Genomic DNA, 22,218 nt, shown 5'->3' on the forward strand with positions numbered 1-22,218 from the left:
TGTTTCACTGCAGTAATCGCTTCAAACTTGTACCAGGGTCCTTGATAAATACCGGGTGCCATTTCATTCAGTTTGTTACCAACTTGTCAGCAGTTTGTCTTCCTCGTCCCTGGAAGACTCCATGACATCATGTGGTTGGATTTGTTATGTAAGTTAACGGTATTCCTGTATAGAATAATGGAGGTTATAGACCCTGTCAAGTACCAACCCTGTCGTTCTTTTGATCCTTGCTAGTGCCAACCCCCTCATACTTTTGATCCTTGCTAGTGCCAACCCCCTCATACTTTTGATCCTTGCTAGTGCCAACCCCCTCATACTTTTGATCCTTGCTAGTGCCAACCCTCTCGTTTTTTTTATCCTTGCTAGTGACAACCCCTCATACTTTTGATCCTTGCTAGTGCCAACCCCCTCATACTTTTGATCCTTGCTAGTGCCAACCCCCTCATACTTTTGATCCTTGCTAGTGCTAACAGCCCTTGTTCTTTTGATCCTTGCTAGTGCCAACCCCCTCATACTTTTGATCCTTGCTAGTGCTAACAGCCCTTGTTCCTTTGAACCTTGCTAGTGACAACCCCCTCATACTTTTGATCCTTTCTAGTGCCAACCCCCTCGTACTTTTGATCCTTGCTAGTGCCAACCCCCTCGTACTTTTGATCCTTGCTAGTGCCAACCCCCTCGTACTTTTGATCCTTGCTAGTGCCAACCCCCTCATACTTTTGATCCTTGCTAGTGCCAACCCCCTCGTACTTTTGATACTTGCTAGTGCCAACCCCCTCGTACTTTTGATCCTTGCTAGTGCCAACCCCCTCGTACTTTTGATCCTTGCTAGTGCCAACCCCCTCGTACTTTTGATCCTTGCTAGTGCCAACCCCCTCGTACTTTTGATCCTTGCTAGTGCCAACCCCCTCGTACTTTTGATCCTTGCTAGTGACAACCCCCTCGTACTTTTGATCCTTGCTAGTGACAACCCCCTCATACTTTTGATCCTTGCTAGTGCCAACCTCCTCATACTTTTGATCCTTGCTAGTGCCAACTTCCTCATACTTTTGATCCTTGCTAGTGCCAACCCCCTCATACTTTTGATCCTTGCTAGTGCCAACCCCCTCATACTTTTGATCCTTGCTAGTGCCAACCCCCTCATACTTTTGATCGTTTCTAGTGCCAACCCCCTCATACTTTTGATCCTTTCTAGTGCCAACCCCCTCATACTTTTGATCCTTTCTAGTGCCAACCCCCTCATACTTTTGATCCTTTCTAGTGCTAACAGCCCTTGTCTCGGCCAACAATCCTCATTCTTTCATTTCCTTTGCAATGCCAAGAGCCTTAATTCCCCCCTCGGTCCACCGCCTGCACCCCGGTATGGTCGACCAATCAGTGATAATTTAAGTCCAGATTCCAGTTTCTTCAAGTCCCTTATTGGGGAAACATTATGTCTGTCATATTTAGTCAACTGTCTTTGTTAATGTATAATTGAGAAAATGAGTTTAGTGAGTAGTCACAATTATTTCCTGTCATGGAATTTGACTTATTTACATACCGCCGTCGTATAGCTGGAATATTGCTGAGTGCGGCATTAAACAACAACCAAACAAACAAACAGTATCTTTACTGTAGGAACTGATGGGAAAGTTGATAGCAACAAAATCTGATATGTGACTTTGTCTGGAAACATTTTTGTCTAGTTATTACCATTACTTTTCTTTCTCCTGTCATCCACCTGAGTGAAAGAGTTCTTGAATACAGTTGCTGCAGTGTCATTGGTTAATTTTGAAATACTTTTGTATCATGTTATGTATAGGTAGGCATTTGCCTGCATACTTTTTCAAGATGATAGTTCAGTGCATGTTTTGGACAAGTTTAATATGGCACTCACTCTAAATTATTCAAAAAGGGTTCCCTGTCTGTTGAAGAGCAACATTCTAACAAAATGTCAATTTTGTCCAGCTGTGATAGTAAGTATTTTACAGGGGTATGGAAATATCAAATGTTTTAACTTGTCCAGAAACAAACATTTGACCCGATTATTGACCCAAAATGGTGTTTCATCACAAGACACAAGATGGAAATGTATTTTGACCAGGCGTTGTCCAGCCTGTAATCAAACATAACACAAGGAATTTGATTTTACTTCCACCAGGTGCATGTTGACATGAACAGCTAGTTGCACCAGGTGCATGTTGACAAGAACAGCTAGTTGCACCAGGTGCATGTTGACAGGACAGCTAGTTGCACCAGGTGCATGTTGACATGAACAGCTAGTTGCACCAGGTGCATGTTGACATGAACAGCTAGTTGCACCAGGTGCATGTTGACAAGAACAGCTAGTTGCACCAGGTGCATGTTGACAGGACAGCTAGTTGCACCAGGTGCATGTTGACATGAACAGCTAGTTGCACCAGGTGCATGTTGACATGAACAGCTAGTTGCACCAGGTGCATGTTGACATGAACAGCTAGTTGCACCAGGTGCATGTTGACAGGACAGCTAGTTGCACCAGGTGCATGTTGACAGGACAGCTAGTTGCACCAGGTGCATGTTGACAGGACAGCTAGTTGCACCAGGTGCATGTTAACATGAACAGCTAGTTGCACCAGGTGCATGTTGACATGAACAGCTAGTTGCACCAGGTGCATGTTGACAAGAACAGCTAGTTGCACCAGGTGCATGTTGACAGGACAGCTAGTTGCACCAGGTGCATGTTGACATGAACAGCTAGTTGCACCAGGTGCATGTTGACAGGACAGCTAGTTGCACCAGGTGCATGTTGACAGGACAGCTAGTTGCACCAGGTGCATGTTGACAGGACAGCTAGTTGCACCAGGTGCATGTTGACATGAACAGCTAGTTGCACCAGGTGCATGTTGACATGAACAGCTAGTTGCACCAGGTGCATGTTGACATGAACAGCTAGTTGCACCAGGTGCATGTTGACAAGAACAGCTAGTTGCACCAGGTGCATGTTGACAGGACAGCTAGTTGCACCAGGTGCATGTTGACATGAACAGCTAGTTGCACCAGGTGCATGTTGACAGGACAGCTAGTTGCACCAGGTGCATGTTGACATGAACAGCTAGTTGCACCAGGTGCATGTTGACATGAACAGCTAGTTGCACCAGGTGCATGTTGACAGGACAGCTAGTTGCACCAGGTGCATGTTGACAGGACAGCTAGTTGCACCAGGTGCATGTTGACATGAACAGCTAGTTGCACCAGGTGCATGTTGACAGGACAGCTAGTTGCACCAGGTGCATGTTGACAGGACAGCTAGTTGCACCAGACAAAACCATTTTGCAGCCTGGTCCCATAAATTTTGAACAGAGATGCATAATCAAGTCGAAATAAGAAAATAAGTAAGGTCTCTGATGACTGTGTCAGGAATGATACAGAACACAAATGTTAGTGATTTAGTATGGTCAATAAGGCTCAGAGGCACTGGGTGTTCAGAGATTGATGTCCTGTGGACAAGTAAGGCTTAGTCACTCAAATATTTAGTTTTTTACATGCATTTGGTGTATGTGGACATATATATTAGTTGCATTTTTCAGTAGTAGCTTGCACTGGTGCATGTTTTATATAGCTAAATCTAAGTCCTAAAAACTGAAGCTGGTTTTTTAGTTGTCCAGCGATCTTATGTAATGAGTTGGGCAAGTTGGGCATTGATTTTCCACACCCATTAAAACCTTGCAGTCCTGTAACACCACAGTTTCCCAAACAATCCGATATGCAGCCACCACAGTGGCAGAATTCAGAGTCTTGATTTAGTGGAATTCACATTCAGAGCTAGTAATAATTGAAACAAAATCCTTAGCAGTGATTTTCCCGTACTGTACGTTGAATTCTGAAGTGAATTATGCTGTTTATCTCAGTTGTGACATTTAAAAACGTGCCATTACTTCGTAATAATGAACTTTTGGCAACTTGGATCTCACCAGGAACATTTTCAGAATGTTTCATATTGTCCTTCTTGACTATGGTTATAGCTCATTTGGTTGTCTTGTATATCTTTTGATAATGTCAGTCACTGGTTTGTCTGGTCCTTACAAAACATAACAGTGATTGATATAAGGAGCAACAACCCACATTGGGTTCAATGACACACAATCTACTAAGTCACTGAGTTGGAGTGAGTGACTTGGGTTTAACGCCGCTTTTAACATTATTCTTATTTTCATACAATTCTCAAAAGAATGTGATTCATTTAAATGTTCTTTGGGAGTTGTGTATTGCGTTGTCAGCACTGTAGGAGCCAGTGCTCACATGCAGTGTCGCCTCAAGGCTATTGAGACCCCTGGGTGAGTCTACGATAAGGCTGGAGAGGTTTTGTTTCACTGCAGTAATCGCTTCAAACTTGTACCAGGGTCCTTGATAAATACCGGGTGCCATTTCATTCAGTTTGTTACCAACTTGTCAGCAGTTTGTCTTCCTCATCCCTGGAAGACTCCATGACATCATGTGGTTGGATTTGTTATGTAAGTTAATGGTATTCCTGTATAGAATAATGGAGGTTATAGACCCTGTCAAGTACCAACCCTGTCGTTCTTTTGATCCTTGCTAGTGCCAACCCCCTCATACTTTTGATCCTTGCTAGTGCCAACCCCCTCATACTTTTGATCCTTGCTAGTGCCAACCCCCTCATACTTTTGATCCTTGCTAGTGCTAACAGCCCTTGTTCTTTTGATCCTTGCTAGTGCCAACCCCCTCATACTTTTGATCCTTGCTAGTGCTAACAGCCCTTGTTCCTTTGAACCTTGCTAGTGACAACCCCCTCATACTTTTGATCCTTGCTAGTGCCAACCCCCTCATACTTTTGATCCTTGCTAGTGCCAACCCCCTCGTACTTTTGATCCTTGCTAGTGCCAACCCCCTCGTACTTTTGATCCTTGCTAGTGACAACCCCCTCATACTTTTGATCCTTGCTAGTGCCAACCCCCTCGTACTTTTGATCCTTGCTAGTGCCAACCCCCTCGTACTTTTGATCCTTGCTAGTGCCAACCCCCTCGTACTTTTGATCCTTGCTAGTGCCAACCCCCTCATACTTTTGATCCTTGCTAGTGCCAACCCCCTCGTACTTTTGATCCTTGCTAGTGCCAACCCCCTCATACTTTTGATCCTTTCTAGTGCCAACCCCCTCATACTTTTGATCCTTGCTAGTGCCAACCCCCTCATACTTTTGATCCTTTCTAGTGCTAACAGCCCTTGTCTCGGCCAACAATCTTCATTCTTTCATTTCCTTTGCAATGCCAAGAGCCCTAATTCCCCCCTCGGTCCACCGCCTGCACCCCGGTATGGTCGACCAATCAGTGATAATTTAAGTCCAGATTCCAGTTTCTTCAAGTCCCTTATTGGGGAAACATTATGTCTGTCATATTTAGTCAACTGTCTTTGTTAATGTATAATTGAGAAAATGAGTTTAGTGAGTAGTTACAATTATTTCCTGTCATGGAATTTGACTTATTTACATACCGGCGTCGTATAGCTGGAATATTGCTGAGTGCGGCATTAAACAACAACCAAACAAACAAACAGTATCTTTACTGTAGGAACTGATGGGAAAGTTGATAGCAACAAAATCTGATATGTGACTTTGTCTGGAAACATTTTTGTCTAGTTATTACCATTACTTTTCTTTCTCCTGTCATCCACCTGAGTGAAAGAGTTCTTGAATACAGTAGCTGCAGTGTCATTGGTTAATTTTGAAATACTTTTGTATCATGTTATGTATAGGTAGGCATTTGCCTGCATACTTTTTCAAGATGATAGTTCAGTGCATGTTTTGGACAAGTTTAATATGGCACTCACTCTAAATTATTCAAAAAGGGTTCCCTGTCTGTTGAAGAGCAACATTCTAACAAAATGTCAATTTTGTCCAGCTGTGATAGTAAGTATTATACAGGGGTATGGAAATATCAAATGTTTTAACTTGTCCAGAAACAAACATTTGACCCGATTATTGACCCAAAATGGTGTTTCATCACAAGACACAAGATGGAAATGTATTTTGACCAGGCGTTGTCCAGCCTGTAATCAAACATAACACAAGGAACTTGATTTTACTTCCACCAGGTGCATGTTGACATGAACAGCTAGTTGCACCAGGTGCATGTTGACAGGACAGCTAGTTGCACCAGGTGCATGTTGACATGAACAGCTAGTTGCACCAGGTGCATGTTGACAAGAACAGCTAGTTGCACCAGGTGCATGTTGACATGAACAGTTAGTTGCACCAGGTGCATGTTGACAGGACAGCTAGTTGCACCAGGTGCATGTTGACAGGACAGCTAGTTGCACCAGGTGCATGTTGCCATAAACAGCTAGTTGCACCAGGTGCATGTTGACAGGACAGCTAGTTGCACCAGGTGCATGTTGACAGGACAGCTAGTTGAACCAGGTGCATGTTGACAGGACAGCTAGTTGCACCAGGTGCATGTTGACATGAACATCTAGTTGCACCAGGTGCATGTTGACAGGACAGCTAGTTGCACCAGGTGCATGTTGACAGGACAGCTAGTTGCACCAGGTGCATGTTGACAAGAACAGCTAGTTGCACCAGGTGCATGTTGACATGAACAGCTAGTTGTGCCAGGTGCATGTTGACAGGACAGCTAGTTGCACCAGGTGCATGTTGACATGAACATCTAGTTGCACCAGGTGCATGTTGACAGGACAGCTAGTTGCACCAGGTGCATGTTGACAGGACAGCTAGTTGCACCAGGTGCATGTTGACAGGACAGCTAGTTGCACCAGACAAAACCATTTTGCAGCCTGGTCCCATAAATTTTGATCAGAGATGCATAATCGAGTCGAAATAAGAAAATAAGTAAGGTCTCTGATGACTGTGTCAGGAATGATACAGAACACAAATGTTAGTGATTTAGTATGGTCAATAAGGCTCAGAGGCACTGGGTGTTCAGAGATTGATGTCCTGTGGACAAGTAAGGCTTAGTCACTCAAATATTTAGTTTTTTTACATGCATTTGGTGTATGTGGACATATATATTAGTTGCATTTTTCAGTAGTAGCTTGCACTGGTGCATGTTTTATATAGCTAAATCTAAGTCCTAAAAACTGAAGCTGGTTTTTTAGTTGTCCAGCGATCTTATGTAATGAGTTGGGCAAGTTGGGCATTGATTTTCCACACCCATTAAAACCTTGCAGTCCTGTAACACCACAGTTTCCCAAACAATCCAATATGCAGCCACCACAGTGGCAGAATTCAGAGTCTTGATTTAGTGGAATTCACATTCAGAGCTAGTAATAATTGAAACAAAATCCTTGGCAGTGATTTTCCCGTACTGTACGTTGAATTCTAAAGTGAATTATGCTGTTTATCTCAGTTGTGACATTTAAAAACGTGCCATTACTTCGTAATAATGAACTTTTGGCAACTTGGATCTCACCAGGAACATTTTCAGAATGTTTCATATTGTCCTTCTTGACTATGGTTATAGCTCATTTGGTTGTCTTGTATATCTTTTGATAATGTCAATCACTGGTTTGTCTGGTCCTTACAAAACATAACAGTGATTGATATAAGGAGCAACAACCCACTTTGGGTTCAATGACACACAATCTACTAAGTCACTGAGTTGGAGTGAGTGACTTGGGTTTAACGCCGCTTTTAACATTATTCCAGTCATATTGCGGCATGTCAGCTTATTGTGGGAGGAAAGCCCGAAGTGATGCAGATCTCAGACGTTTGCCACTTCGGTGAAACCCACGAGCACGGGTATGGTGCTGACAAACCTAGAAACATAATCAGGGCGAACCGGGATTCGAACCCACAATCATAGGTTTCTGGCATGCCCAAGGGATGCAACTCTGGACAGCGAATCGCGGCGCCTAAGACGACTGGGCCCCCCATGCCCCCCACTGAGTTGGAAACACTTGATCCATATAGTAATTTTTGATGACAAGCACTAGGTTGTAGGAGACCTTGCAATCTTAACTCCCCACTGAGTTTCAGACAGAACTGACCTTTATTGAGTAATTGACCTATTTTAACCTATATTTTTCTTTATAACAAGCAATGGCACTTCCTACAAATAGGCACTAATTATGTTGGTGAGTGGGTGGTATGAAGCCACTTTGGTATTATTCCAGAAATATCAGGGCAGGGCACACCAGAAATGGGCTTCACACATTGTGCTCATATGGGGAATCGAACCTAGGTCTTCGGCTTGACTAGCAAATGCTTTAACCACAAGGCTACCCCACCACCCCACAAGATATCATGGAACAACATAGTCATTCTCATAAGATGAAAATTGAATGATTTAACTAAATATGGTGTGGTAGAAGCAAAGATCTCAGAGATTGTTTCCTTTGGAGCTATATTCTTGGTTGCCTGTGTTTCATCACATGAATCTTGAATGGAGGTCTTGAATACTATTGCTGTCCTTGGGCTGCAATTATTGGACCATTTCAATGACCATTTTCGGCCAGAGATTGTCTCAAACAGGGTCTGTATTGCCACATCAGCCAGAATTGGGATTCATTCGTTACTGACCCAACACTAGATCCTCAGTGTCGCTTGACAGGATAACTCAAAATTGGTCACTACTTTCTGTCAATTCTGCCTGAGTTAATTCCCTTAGCTGTCTGTCACTGTTAGCGATTGTGTTACAAATAGAGCATCTCTGTGACTCAGTTACAGACAAACACCCTCATCTGGCCAAAACCTGTAGCAGGAGAGGTGAGACAAACAGACACTTCGTACAGCAGAGATATGAATGTTTGTGTTCAGATGTGCTGCAGGGCGCTCACAGAGATGTTTAGGTGAACCCTTTGGATTTAAATTGTGCCAACAAAAAGCATGCGTTTATCCTGCTTGATATCCAGTGCATGTGATTTCAATATGAGTAGCTAATGATATTGTAATCTTTTACATTTGTCTCCTTCTTGAAATTCATAACATCCTCTTTGATTCCTGAATGCCCGGGGTTATTTTATGAATCTGACTGAATTAATTGTGTTCATGTGTTCAATGATTGTCACTGGTGTGTAATATACGCCATAAGGTATTTCATTTTTAAAGATTTTATTTCTAAGGTGCCCTTCCACCTGTGTGGCCTTATGACTTTAACTGTGACACTGTTATGCAAGGAATTTGAAACCTTAGCAGTGTCGGCAGGGGTTGAAAATTTATGAAAATGTTCCTTGACCAAGGGCAGGTATTACCAACATTCTTACTTGCCCTTCTTTAAAATGTACTTGCCCAAAATTAAGCTAATAAATTCAGTGAAATGTTATATCTTCAGAACTGAGAATCAGAGATACAGTGTTCCCTCGCTATTGCACCCCTCGATATAGCGCTAACTTGGTTATAGTGCGCGGTTACGCATGGCTCCCAAAATGACTTACATATTTAATAAACTTACAGTGACACAATTTTTCCCCCATCTAAAAAAAAGCATCAGCTGATCACCGCAAGCACGTTATACCAGAAATACCAATCAACAAATCCGAACTTAAGTACACAATTTAATCCCATTATTGTATGATTATAAACGTGTTCATTGTATGTCTGCACTTAGGTTTGTAATATAATTTATTTATTTTATTCAAAATTTCATTCAATATTTGTTTACATTCATTTCGGAGAAATCATGTGTGAAGTGATAGATAGATCGCACAATTCACCATTATTTACAGCAACCATGATCAGATTATCGCTATTGATGCCTTGAAATAAACTTTAGTTGCCAGGAAATGGATACATATATCATAAATGCCATCCTTTGACTCATGAAAAGTCATATTTGTTGTAGTTTAACTTATCAAGAGCGTGTGAACCTCGTTGGTGACTGGCGTAGTCAAAGAAAATATTTCATCAAAGCAAATGAAGCTTCAAAATTAAAAAAAATGTAGTCAAATGTCCGTCATTCCATTTCCAAGAAGCATGTGCCATATTTGGAAGTGTTACTACGATTTGTCAATGAAACAAGCCTGGTTCTCATGTTGCTGACCTGCCTGACATCGAAGTGTATTAATCCCATTGGTTGACGTAACTGATGTAACTGTATGCAAATTAGATTGCCAGTCTGGGTCACTAGCAAAATATTAGCCAATGAAATATTGTAACATGATCACATGATTACATTCTCGTGAAACTTGATCCAGTTCATTTTGTGTGCTCTACTTGTCCACGGGCATGCTAGAAAACGTATATTACTCGCCCGACACCCACGGGCGTTGAGTTGAAGCTGGACACTGACTGTGACATTTGCAATTTTGCAAATAAAGTTGTCCATGGTTCATGGCGTTACACGACGGCCTCTATGGTCTTGTGGTAGAGTGTCCGTCCGGAAAACGCAAGGTCCGGGGTTCTATCACTGGCAGCGTCCTACAAAAAGACGTTCAAAGATGGTACTTGTTGTTACCCTGTCTGGTGATTGGCATTAAGGGGCTAAAACAAGGATTGGTCAGCTCGGAGTCAGAAAACTGTGTCTGAGTGGGGTATTCATGTTAAACTACGGCATGGTATTTCAGTGGGCTAGCACTATCAATCGGCATCAGACTGGACTAGTACAAGCAGCCACATGCCGGTCACTATATAAGCGCAATAATTTTGGACGAGACGTTAAACCCCATTTCACCTCACCTCCTCATGACGTTACCCACGGTCGTTGTCTGGTCACTAGTGCTACACCTATTGGTCTTAGCTTATCATAGTTAGAGCACTGAGATAGCTGTGTTGGGCAAGGCCCTAGGTATTAATTCCTGACCTCATGAAGACTTAATGAATAAATGGAACAACCTTTTTTTTCCAAAGATCATTTAAAAAAAAGAGTCTAACTGCAGTAATTACAAGCTAGCTGTTTCTCTCGGGTTGTAATTAAGTGTTTTTATGACATTTTTAGTAAAACGTATTGCACGTTTTCTCGTAGGAATTTAAATTCTACTCAACATTCATCACTGCTATGGAGTCATTTCCAGCTTCTGCCCTTTAATGTCTATGAGATGCTTACAGTGCTGGAGCCTCCGTTAACTACTTACAGGAATTGGCTCTTTATTTTTCCTCTAAGAAACTAACATTTCAGCCTAGTGCACTTTAGAAATTAAATGCTCGCATAAGAGTGCTTTTTGTCTCTCACTTGGGAATCCAAATTTGGCATCGGGTGCATTTCAAAGGTGATTTTATTTGACCAGAATTTTAAGCTGTATCAATGCTTGATTCATGGTGCCTCCTGGATTTGTCTGATTTGTTTGGAGATTTCATCATCAGTTGTTACTTGCAACTCATCAACACTTTTGTATTATACTGTACTTATTGACGTTCCTGATAGTCTTGACACCTCACTAACATCGGATGTTTATTGAAGCAATCACTGATGCCTTTTTAGACAACCACTTCATGCCAACATACCCTTTTTCTGACACACCGACTGCATCCTCCCACACACCCACTGCATCCTCCCATACACCCACTGCATCCTCCGACACACCCACTGCATCCTCCGACACACCCACTGCATCCTCTGACACCCACTGCATCCTCCGACACACCCACTGCATCCTCCGACACACCCACTGCATCCTCTGACACACCCACTGCATCCTCTGACACCCACTGCATCCTCTGACACACCCACTGCATCCTCTGACACACCCACTGCATCCTCTGACACACCAACTGCATCCTCCAACACACCCACTGCATCCTCTGACACACCCACTGCATCCTCCGACACACCCATTGCATCCTCCGACACACCCACTGCATCCTCTGACACACCCACTGCATGCTCCGACACACCCACTGCATCCTCTGACACATCCCCTGCATCCTCCGACACACCAACTGCATCCTCTGACAGTCCCACTGCATCCTCTGACACACCCACTGCATCCTCCGACACACCCACTGCATCCTCTGACACACCCACTGCATCCTCCGACACACCCACTGCATCCTCCAACACACCCATTGCATCCTCCGACACACCCACTGCATCCTCCAACACACCCACTGCATCCTCCAACACACCCACTGCATCCCACTGCATCCTCTGACACACCCATTGCATCCTCCGACACACCCACTGCATCCTCCGACACACCCACTGCATCCTCCAACACACCCACTGCATCCCACTGCATCCTCCGACACACCCACTGCATCCTCTGACACACCCACTGCATCCTCTGTAAACTGATAAACTAATGAGACTGAATAACCCACTCACTGATGGCTGCTGAAAACTAGATCCATTGATACCTACTGAAAAATAGTGCCTGCTACTGGCTGACCTACCCACAACGGACTGACGACTACTGAACCAACCACTGACCTACCAACTTGTGTCTACTGACCCACCAACTGACCTGTTTTATATTACAGGAAGAGGCAGTCAACAATAACCATCCGTAGGTGATTTAAGGCTATCTCTAACAGTCAGCATTTACATTACAAACAAGATACCAACAGCTATTGCTTGGGTGATCAAAGCTTACATCTTCTGGTTTGCTTTTGCATTACAGGAACAGGCAGTCAACAGCGAGCATCTATGGGTGGAGACCAATGCCTCAGGAGACTACTGTTATGCAATGGAACCTGATTGTCTGGTAAGTTATCATCTGTCTATCAAAATATCAGTTTATCTGTCCAACAGTCACGTTCATGTCTCTGTCCATCTGTCTGTTCATCACTGTCCATCTGTCTGTTCATCAGTCTGACCATCTGTCTGTTCATCAGTCTTTTCATCTGTCTGTCCATCTACCTGTTCACCTGTATAGCCATTAGTCTGTTCATCTGTCTGTTCATCAGTCTGTCCATCTGTCTCTTCATCAGTTGGTTCATCTGTCTGTCCATCAGTCTGCCTATCAGTCTGTTCACCTGTCTGTCCATCTGTCTGTCCATCATACTGTTCAGCTGTCTGTCCATCTGTCTCTCCATCAGTCAGTTCACTTGTCTGTCCATCTGTCTGTTCACCTGTCTATCTGTCTGTTCACCTGTCTGTCCACCAGTCTGTTCACCTGTCTGTCCATCAGTCTGTCCATCAGTATGTTCATTTCTGTCCATCTGTCTGTTCATCAGTCTGTCCATCTGTCGGTTCATCTGTCGGTTCACCTGTCTGTCCATCTGTCTGTCTGTCCATCAGTCTGTTCATCTGTCTGTCCATCAGTCTCTCCATCTGTCTGTCCATCAGTCTGTTCACCTGTCTCTCCATCAGTCTGTTAACCTGTCTCTCCATCAGTCTGTTAACCTGTCTGTCCATCAGTCTGTCATCTGTCTGTTCACCTGTCTGTCCATCAGTCTGTTCACCTGTCTGTTCATCAGTCTCTTCACCTGTCTGTCCGTCAGTCTGTTCACCTGTCTGTCCATCAGTCTGTTCACCTGTCTGTTCATCAGTCTTTTCATCTGTCTGTCCATCAGTCTGTTCATCTGTCTGTCCATCAGTCTGTTAACCTGTCTCTCCATCAGTCTGTTCACCTGTCTGTTCATCTGTCTGTCCAACAGTCTGTCCATCTGTCTGTCCATCTGTCTGTCCATCAGTATGTTCATTTCTGTCCATCAGTATGTTCATTTCTGTTCATCTGTCTGTCCATCAGTATGTCCATCGGTATGTTCATTTCTGTTCATCTGTCTGTCCATCTGCTGTTCATCTGTCTGTCCATCAGTCTGTTCATCTGTCTGTCCATCTGCTGTTCATCTGTTTGTCCATCAGTCTGTTTATCTGTCTGTTCATCAGTCTGTTCATCTGCTGTTCATCTGTCTGTACATCAGTCTGTTGATCTGCTGTTCATCTGTCTGTCCATCTGCTGTTCATCTGTTTGTCCATCTGCTGTTCATCAGTTTGTCCATCAGTCTGTGTATCTGTCTGTCCTCATAATGTATACACAGAGATATTATCAATCGGTAGCAATCATTGGTGATGCGATGTTTAGCACGATGCAAAATTATGTAGTCAGTTGTGTCAACACATTTTATACATTTCAACACATTCAAAATTATATTCCATTTTGCAGAATTTCTGTGGTACTTGAGGATGTCTTTTACAGCGTGGAATTCCTTCATTTTGTGTATAGACTCTAGAGAGTTGTTCCCAAAAAATGCATTCCAATGCTGACAAGAGTGTTATAATATTTCAGTTCGAAAGGCCATTATCAATCAGTGTCAAGAAAAGAATCTCTCTTGATTTTATTACAGCGGTGCATTGTCAGACTAAAAACAATCTACAGACAAGTTATATGTTCAGTCATTTGTTCAATGCATCTATCACAGGAAAAAAATGTTTGGAGTTTGGCGAAATATTAGTTACAAGCTGGATTCCCCTCCAAGCTCATACAACAAGAGCACTGTTGTGCATTATGGGATATATATTATCCTGACGGCGCCATCTGGCAGGTGGTCTTCATCTCAATGAGCATGTGCTGGATAATAGTCGTTAATTGCCGTGTAAAGCATCCTTGATTACAGTGCAGATTTGTTCAGTAGGGCAGCCCACGCAGACCAAATAACCCGGCCTTGGTTTCGACACAAGCCGAATGATTGGCTGTAGTTCTCTGTGTTGTCAAATGCTGGAAAAGTTGATCACCAGTGCAAGTGTTGGTGTCCTCTTGTCAATATCAAGCAGATCTTTACTCATGCTAGCTGCTGTACAACTAATTGCCATAGTTAAACATATCTGCCAGTTCAAGATGGCCATCAAGGGATCTAATTGGTCTTTTCTTATTTATACTATTTCACTGTTGATCTAGACAGAATTTATACTGGGAAACACATGTTTCATCCACAGTTGTATAAATAGCTCGATCGGAGAGTTATAGCAACAGAAATGATTCACCTATGAACCAGATGAGAAGGGCCATCCAACTTGGATTAATCATCAGTTGTCTGGAAGACTGTATTGGATATCATTTAGACCATAATCAGAATATTTACGTCTGGGATTCTTGTTGTTACAGACGTGTAAATCAGGGTTTTCATAATTGGCTTTTATCGCGTAGATTATGAGTCATCTTTTCGCTTGTCGCTCAGCTCGTTTGGACGAGACACTGTCACAGGGTTCTGTATGGGTGAGAGTAAACAAGGTAGTCACTAAGATTCCATTCAGTCCAGGGTTTGACACTCTTTTGTGTATGCAATAAGAGTTTAATGTTTGTAGGTGCACTGCACTATGCAGCACTATTTTAACACAAATAAATTGGACAAACATAGAAGTGGATGAGTGAGTGAGTTTGGTTTAACACTGCTTTTATCAGTATTCCAGTCATATCACGGCGTGTCAGCTTAATGTGGGAGTTAAGCCCGAAGTGGAGCAGGTCTTGACGTTTACCACTTCGGTGAAACCACGAGCACGGGTATGGTGCTGACAAACCTAGAAACATAATCAGGGTGACTCGAGATTCGAACCCACAATCATAGGTTTCGGTCATGTCTAAGTCACAAAGTTATGAAGAGATTTTCAAACAACCTGTTGTGGTTTTTTTCTGGATTCCAGGGCAGAATATGTGCCCAGTACCCCAAGCTTGTCCCACGTGAAGATCCGGGTTAGAATTGGTCTTCAGCAACAAGTGCTTTTAAAAGAGGAGACTAACGGGATTGGGTGATCCAGCTTGCTAACTTAGTTGACACATGTCAATGTATCCAAATTGGGTGGATCGATGCTCATGATGTCAATCACTGGATTGTCTGGTCCAGACTTGAATATTTACAGACCCCGTCATATATATTGTTTTACACAACATTCAGCACTATTCATTGTATATTGTGGCGACCTGGACAATTCATGGTTCAAGAAGAAGTGCACTATTCAGTGTATATCATGGCAACCCGGTCAACCAGTGGTTCAAGAAGAAGTGCACTATTCATTGTGTATGATGGCGACCTGGTCAACCAGTGGTTCAAGAAGAAGTGCACTATTCATTGTATATCATGGCAACCCGGTCAACCAGTGGTTCAAGAAGAAGTGCACTATTCATTGTATATCATGGCGACCCGGTCAACTAGTGGTTTAAGAAGAAGTGCACTATTCATTGTGTATGATGGCGACCTGGTCAACCAGTGGTTCAAGAAGAAGTGCACTATTCATTGTATATCATGGCAACCCAGTCAACCAGTGGTTCAAGAAGAAGTGCACTATTCATTGTATATCATGGCGACATGGTCATCCAGTTGTTCAAGAAGAAGTGCACTATTCATTGTGTGTCATGGCGACCTGGTCAACCAGTGGTTCAAGAAGAAGTGCACTATTCATTGTATATCATGGCGACCTGATCAACTAGTGGTTCAAGAAGAAGTGCACTATTCATTGTATATCATGGCGACCTGGTCAACTAGTGGTTCAAGAAGAAGTGCACTATTCATTGTATATCATGGCGACCTGGTCAACCAGTGGTTTAAGAAGAAGTGCACTATTCATTGTGAACCATGTCGTATGAAATACCAGAGTATCCCTATGAAAATCTGAGAAGTGTTATTCTGTGAGGTAAAAACATAGCACTAAAAAACTGTTGTGCAGTACTTACTCTCCATCAGCAGAACACTATTTCCCTTTAGTACTCGGAAGGGTAGAGTGATCAATTCCAATAATTGCACTTGTGCATTTTAGTGATTCTCAATGCAATTTAGTGTTTCATTGTTGAGAAAAATATGACATGACGTCATCCAATGTTCATGAAGTCCAAATTTATTATATTAAATTTATCTGTAGGATTGATATTTCATACGTTTATTTTTCAGTTTCTCTCTTAAAATATAATGAAACTCAGAATTACTGTATATCTGTCCCTAGAACTGTACTTCCTCATAGTTTATTCTCTCGATATTTCATAAAGACATTGCAAACTTATCTCTCTGGTAAACATTATGACTAATAAGGTGTTGTTTGGAAAAGTGACAGCTTTGTTCAAGATGGAGACTCCAGTCCTTTCTGTCTTGCATGCATCATAATTCATGGTTCTAGAACTCGAGGAAGAACCTGATTCAGACATGCAAACTAACCACTGAGTGCCACCTCAACAAGCTGGGAACATGTCTTACATAGTCTTCTCTGACGTAACCATGGATCAGGAGACTGAGTTTTTTCATGTTTTTCATCAATTTTTTTGTTGCCTTTACCACCCTTAGAGAGTTAAGTGTTTTAGCTGGGAGCCGGAGGGAGTATGACCTCAATCTGCAATGAAATCGTCATGTGTCTATATGTTGTTTCCGTGTCAAGAACTAATTACTTCAATTCTCAAAGGGACCATTACAACAGTTTTTTCCTTCAGCATTTCATTTCCTGCGCATGTTTAATGAAGAACCTATGTTTCCTCCATCTATGGAGAGCTCTGAAGAAGGACAGCACTTATTATCTACCAATCAATTTGCTCATTATGTGTGCCAACTGTTGGCGCCTTAACGGGAAACTTGGAATTGATATCTTTGGGCTAGTGGCAAAAGTCAAGATACTGTACACTTAAACTTTATAAAACAGAAAAAAAATGCAAGACTTGACAGTATTTCAAAATACTATTTTCAAGTAGTGTTGACTCAGATGAACTCCATTCAAAATAATGTGTGAACCAAGCGGAGGTTGGAGAATTATTTTTGTAAAAATACACAATTTGTTCTCAGGAATGTGCTTTTGAAACTGTGATGAGGACAGGCTATTTTTATTGATGTAGATCCCAGGAGTAAGTGTATTCAATATATTTTTGTCTGAAAGCAGAATTATTATAAACTGCTGGAATTTGAGATATTTCATTCTGTTACGACTGTAGGTGGACAGCAGCTTGTTGGAATTTGTGTTCTTTTGTTTTATTAAAACTGGAATTGTAGTAAAAAAAAACAGGTTACATTTTGTTAGCCTTCCTGGCGAGCGGCATGAATTAAGGGGACTGGTCATCTCAGTGTCAGTTTACTAAGGACAATGTACTGTCTAGAACAATGTATGACTGACAATATACTGGACTCATGGACAGAACCACATTTCAGAACATGGTTACACACCTACATTTTCACAGTCCCTAGAACAATACTCATGGACAGAACCACATTTCAGAACATGGTTACACACCTACATTGTCACAGTCCCTAGAACAATGTATGACTGACAATATACTGACAACAATGATACAGAAACACATTTCAGAACATGGTTACACACCTACATTGTCACAGTCCCTAGAACAATGTATGACTGACAATATACTGACAACAATGATACAGAAACACATTTCAGAACATGGTTACACACCTACATTGTCAGAGTCCCTAGAACAATGTATGACTGACAATATACTGGACACAATGATACAGAACCACATTTCAGAACATGGTTACAGACCTACATTGTAACAGTTCCTAGAACAATGTATGACTGACAATATACTGGACTCATGGACAGAACCACATTTCAGAACATGGTTACAGACCTACATTGTAACAGCCCCTAGAACAATGTATGACTGACAATATACTGGACACAATGATACAGAACCACATTTCAGAACATGGTTACAGACCTACATTGTAACAGTCCCTAGAACAATGTATGACTGACAATATACTGGACACAATGATACAGAACCACATTTCAGAACATGGTTACAGACCTACATTGTAACAGCCCCTAGAACAATGTATGACTGACAATATACTGGACACAATGATACAGAACCACATTTCAGAACATGGTTACAGACCTACATTGTAACAGCCCCTAGAACAATGTATGACTGACAATATACTGACAACAATGATACAGAAACACATTTCAGAACATGGTTACACACCTACATTGTCACAGTCCCTAGAACAATGTATGACTGACAATATACTGGACACAATGATACAGAACCACATTTCAGAACATGGTTACAGACCTACATTGTAACAGCCCCTAGAACAATGTATGACTGACAATATACTGGACACAATGATACAGAACCACATTTCAGAACATGGTTACAGACCTACATTGTAACAGCCCCTAGAACAATGTATGACTGACAATATACTGGACACAATGATACAGAACCACATTTCAGAACATGGTTACAGACCTACATTGTAACAGCCCCTAGAACAATGTATGACTGACAATATACTGACAACAATGATACAGAAACACATTTCAGAACATGGTTACACACCTACATTGTCACAGTCCCTAGAACAATGTATGACTGACAATATACTGGACACAATGATACAGAACCACATTTCAGAACATGGTTACAGACCTACATTGTAACAGCCCCTAGAACAATGTATGACTGACAATATACTGGACACAATGATACAGAACCACATTTCAGAACATGGTTACAGACCTACATTGTAACAGCCCCTAGAACAATGTATGACTGACAATATACTGGACACAATGATACAGAAACACATTTCAGAACATGGTTACACACCTACATTGTCACAGTCCCTAGAACAATGTATGACTGACAATATACTGGACACAATGATACAGAACCACATTTCAGAACATGGTTACAGACCTACATTGTAACAGCCCCTAGAACAATGTATGACTGACAATATACTGGACACAATGATACAGAACCACATTTCAGAACATGGTTACAGACCTACATTGTAACAGCCCCTAGAACAATGTATGACTGACAATATACTGGACACAATGATACAGAACCACATTTCAGAACATGGTTACAGACCTACATTGTAACAGCCCCTAGAACAATGTATGACTGACAATATACTGACAACAATGATACAGAAACACATTTCAGAACATGGTTACACACCTACATTGTCACAGTCCCTAGAACAATGTATGACTGACAATATACTGGACACAATGATACAGAACCACATTTCAGAACATGGTTACAGACCTACATTGTAACAGCCCCTAGAACAATGTATGACTGACAATATACTGGACACAATGATACAGAACCACATTTCAGAACATGGTTACAGACCTACATTGTAACAGCCCCTAGAACAATGTATGACTGACAATATACTGACAACAATGATACAGAAACACATTTCAGAACATGGTTACACACCTACATTGTCACAGTCCCTAGAACAATGTATGACTGACAATATACTGGACACAATGATACAGAACCACATTTCAGAACATGGTTACAGACCTACATTGTAACAGCCCCTAGAACAATGTATGACTGACAATATACTGGACACAATGATACAGAACCACATTTCAGAACATGGTTACAGACCTACATTGTAACAGTCCCTAGAACAATGTATGACTGACAATATACTGGACTCAATGATACAGAAACACATTTCAGAACATGGTTACACACCTTCATTCTAACAATTGTAGAACACTGTCCTCTGTACTGCCTGACCAGACCACAGCCGTTGGACAAAAACATGATGATTAAACATAGATGAGAAGAGGCATCTATGTTAACCCCAGGCCCTGGCCAAGTGGTAATTGTTTTAGTTGCCTGTCTGTAGATAGATCACTTGATTAAGCTGCAGAGAAATTCCCACAATTGAAATACAAAAATTGCATTTCCCTTTTGGTACAATGCCCTCAAGGCCCGGTAAATCAGGTGTCAAGGAGTCTGGTGGTACCTAAATATTCCTCATCTCTATGTTTAGTCGTTTGCAACATAATCGGTTCAAGGTTGCTGTTTTGGGAATTACATAATGAAGGTTCTATTATTGCATATTTTGTTAAAGAAACATATTGGCTTTGATAGTATATTTATATTTTGTGACTGCAAATTGTTCGCTTTGGTAGTTGACACACCTGTCCTCAACACTATTCTTACTACAGTAGCTGATATTAGGGGCACAGGTGGCCCAGTCATCTAAGGCAGCAATTTATTTTGCAGAGTTTGGTCCCTAGGGCCTGCCAGAAGCATGTTGGTGTTGGTTCGAATCTTGGTTTGCCCCAATTCTTTTAATGGGTTTGTCAGCACCATACCCATGCTCGTGGGTTTTATCGAAGTGGTAAACGTCTGAGACCTGCATCACTTCAGGATTTCCTACCACATTAAGCTGACACTCTGTGATATAACTGGAACACTGTTCAAAACGGTGTTAAACCAAACTCACTCTCAATACTAGGCGATATCAAACAGTTGTGATGTTCATGCTATGTTGATGTGAATTGTATTCCCTCAAGCTCCCTACAGTGGTCCCTCATTAATAATATTAATAATAATAGTACTGTCCATTTATATGGCTCTGTACTCCATGCATAAGCATGCTCTAAGCATGATTACCCCGGTCAATGGATCAGTGTGCACTCAGCAATCATTCTCAGCTCCCTGGGGAGTATACAACCCAAGCTGCCTGTTAGGCACTAGAAAATTAATGACATTGCCATCTCATCCTACCAGGTACCGATGCACTGCTGGTCATTGCACTACGTCTAAAGTACACCAAGAACAAAATTATTGTGTCACCACTGGGGTGGTATTTGTTACTCATATCAGCTGATACTGAAAATGATTTTCACTGTGACAACTGGTCTAGTGGTAGAGCGTCCGTTCTGAGGGTTCTGAGGGTGGAGGCCGCATTATTCAAAAAGATGTTAAAAGATGGTAATTGTTGTTACCCTGCCCGGTGCTCAGCATTAAGGAGCTTAAACAAGGACTGGTTGTCTTGGAGTCAGTATACTGTGTCTGAGTGGGGTATTCATGTTTAACTTCGGCATGGTATCTCAGTGGTCTGGCACTATAAATTCGGCATTAGTCCGGACTAGTAAAACCAGGTGCTCACAAGTGCATCGCATCACTATATAAGTGCAATAATCTTGGACACGTCGTTAAACCCCATTTCACCCCCAGACTAATATAAGCAGCCACACACACACGTCGCTTTATAAGTACAGTAATCTTGAACGCAACAGTAAACCCCATTTCAACTCACCTCACGTACCCTTCGATTATATATTCTTTTCAATTTAAAGTTCATTTTTTAACTCAAACCATTTCAAGTTCCTTAACTTTGAATGAATATCTCCTACTTCTAGTGTTCCATTCCACACGCACACACTCGCATGCATGCACACAGACACACGCGGGGGCGGTCGGGTAGTCTAGTGGTTAAAGTGTTTGCTTGTCACGCAGAAGACCTGGGTTCGATTTCTGACATGGGTACAATGTGTGAAGCCCATTTCTGGTGTCGCCCACCGTGATATTGCTGGAATATAGGTAAGACAGCAATCACAGTGCAAATTGTAGTAGTCCTAATTGATGAGCACTTGGGTGATACATGTTCCAGGTTTCCTCAGGTTTCTTCGGACATATCAGCAG

The 22,218-nt window shown here is 42.0% G+C and overlaps 1 protein-coding gene across 9 annotated transcripts in view; it reads left to right on the forward strand.

The window, feature by feature from the left end:
* LOC139475031 (diacylglycerol kinase zeta-like) overlaps positions 1 to 22,218 on the forward strand; it is a 369,426-nt gene that overhangs the window by 269,522 nt on the left and 77,686 nt on the right. For all 9 annotated transcript variants that reach the window (XM_071258254.1, XM_071258253.1, XM_071258248.1 and 6 more), the window contains one exon: positions 12,481 to 12,564. In XM_071258254.1, coding sequence (XP_071114355.1) covers positions 12,481 to 12,564 — 84 coding nt within the window. The remainder of the gene's footprint in view (positions 1 to 12,480; positions 12,565 to 22,218) is intronic.

The sequence above is a fragment of the Haliotis cracherodii genome, unplaced genomic scaffold (genome assembly GCF_022045235.1).
Source record: "Haliotis cracherodii isolate W230 unplaced genomic scaffold, xgHalCrac1.p SCAF_3, whole genome shotgun sequence".
Lineage (NCBI taxonomy): Eukaryota > Metazoa > Mollusca > Gastropoda > Lepetellida > Haliotidae > Haliotis > Haliotis cracherodii.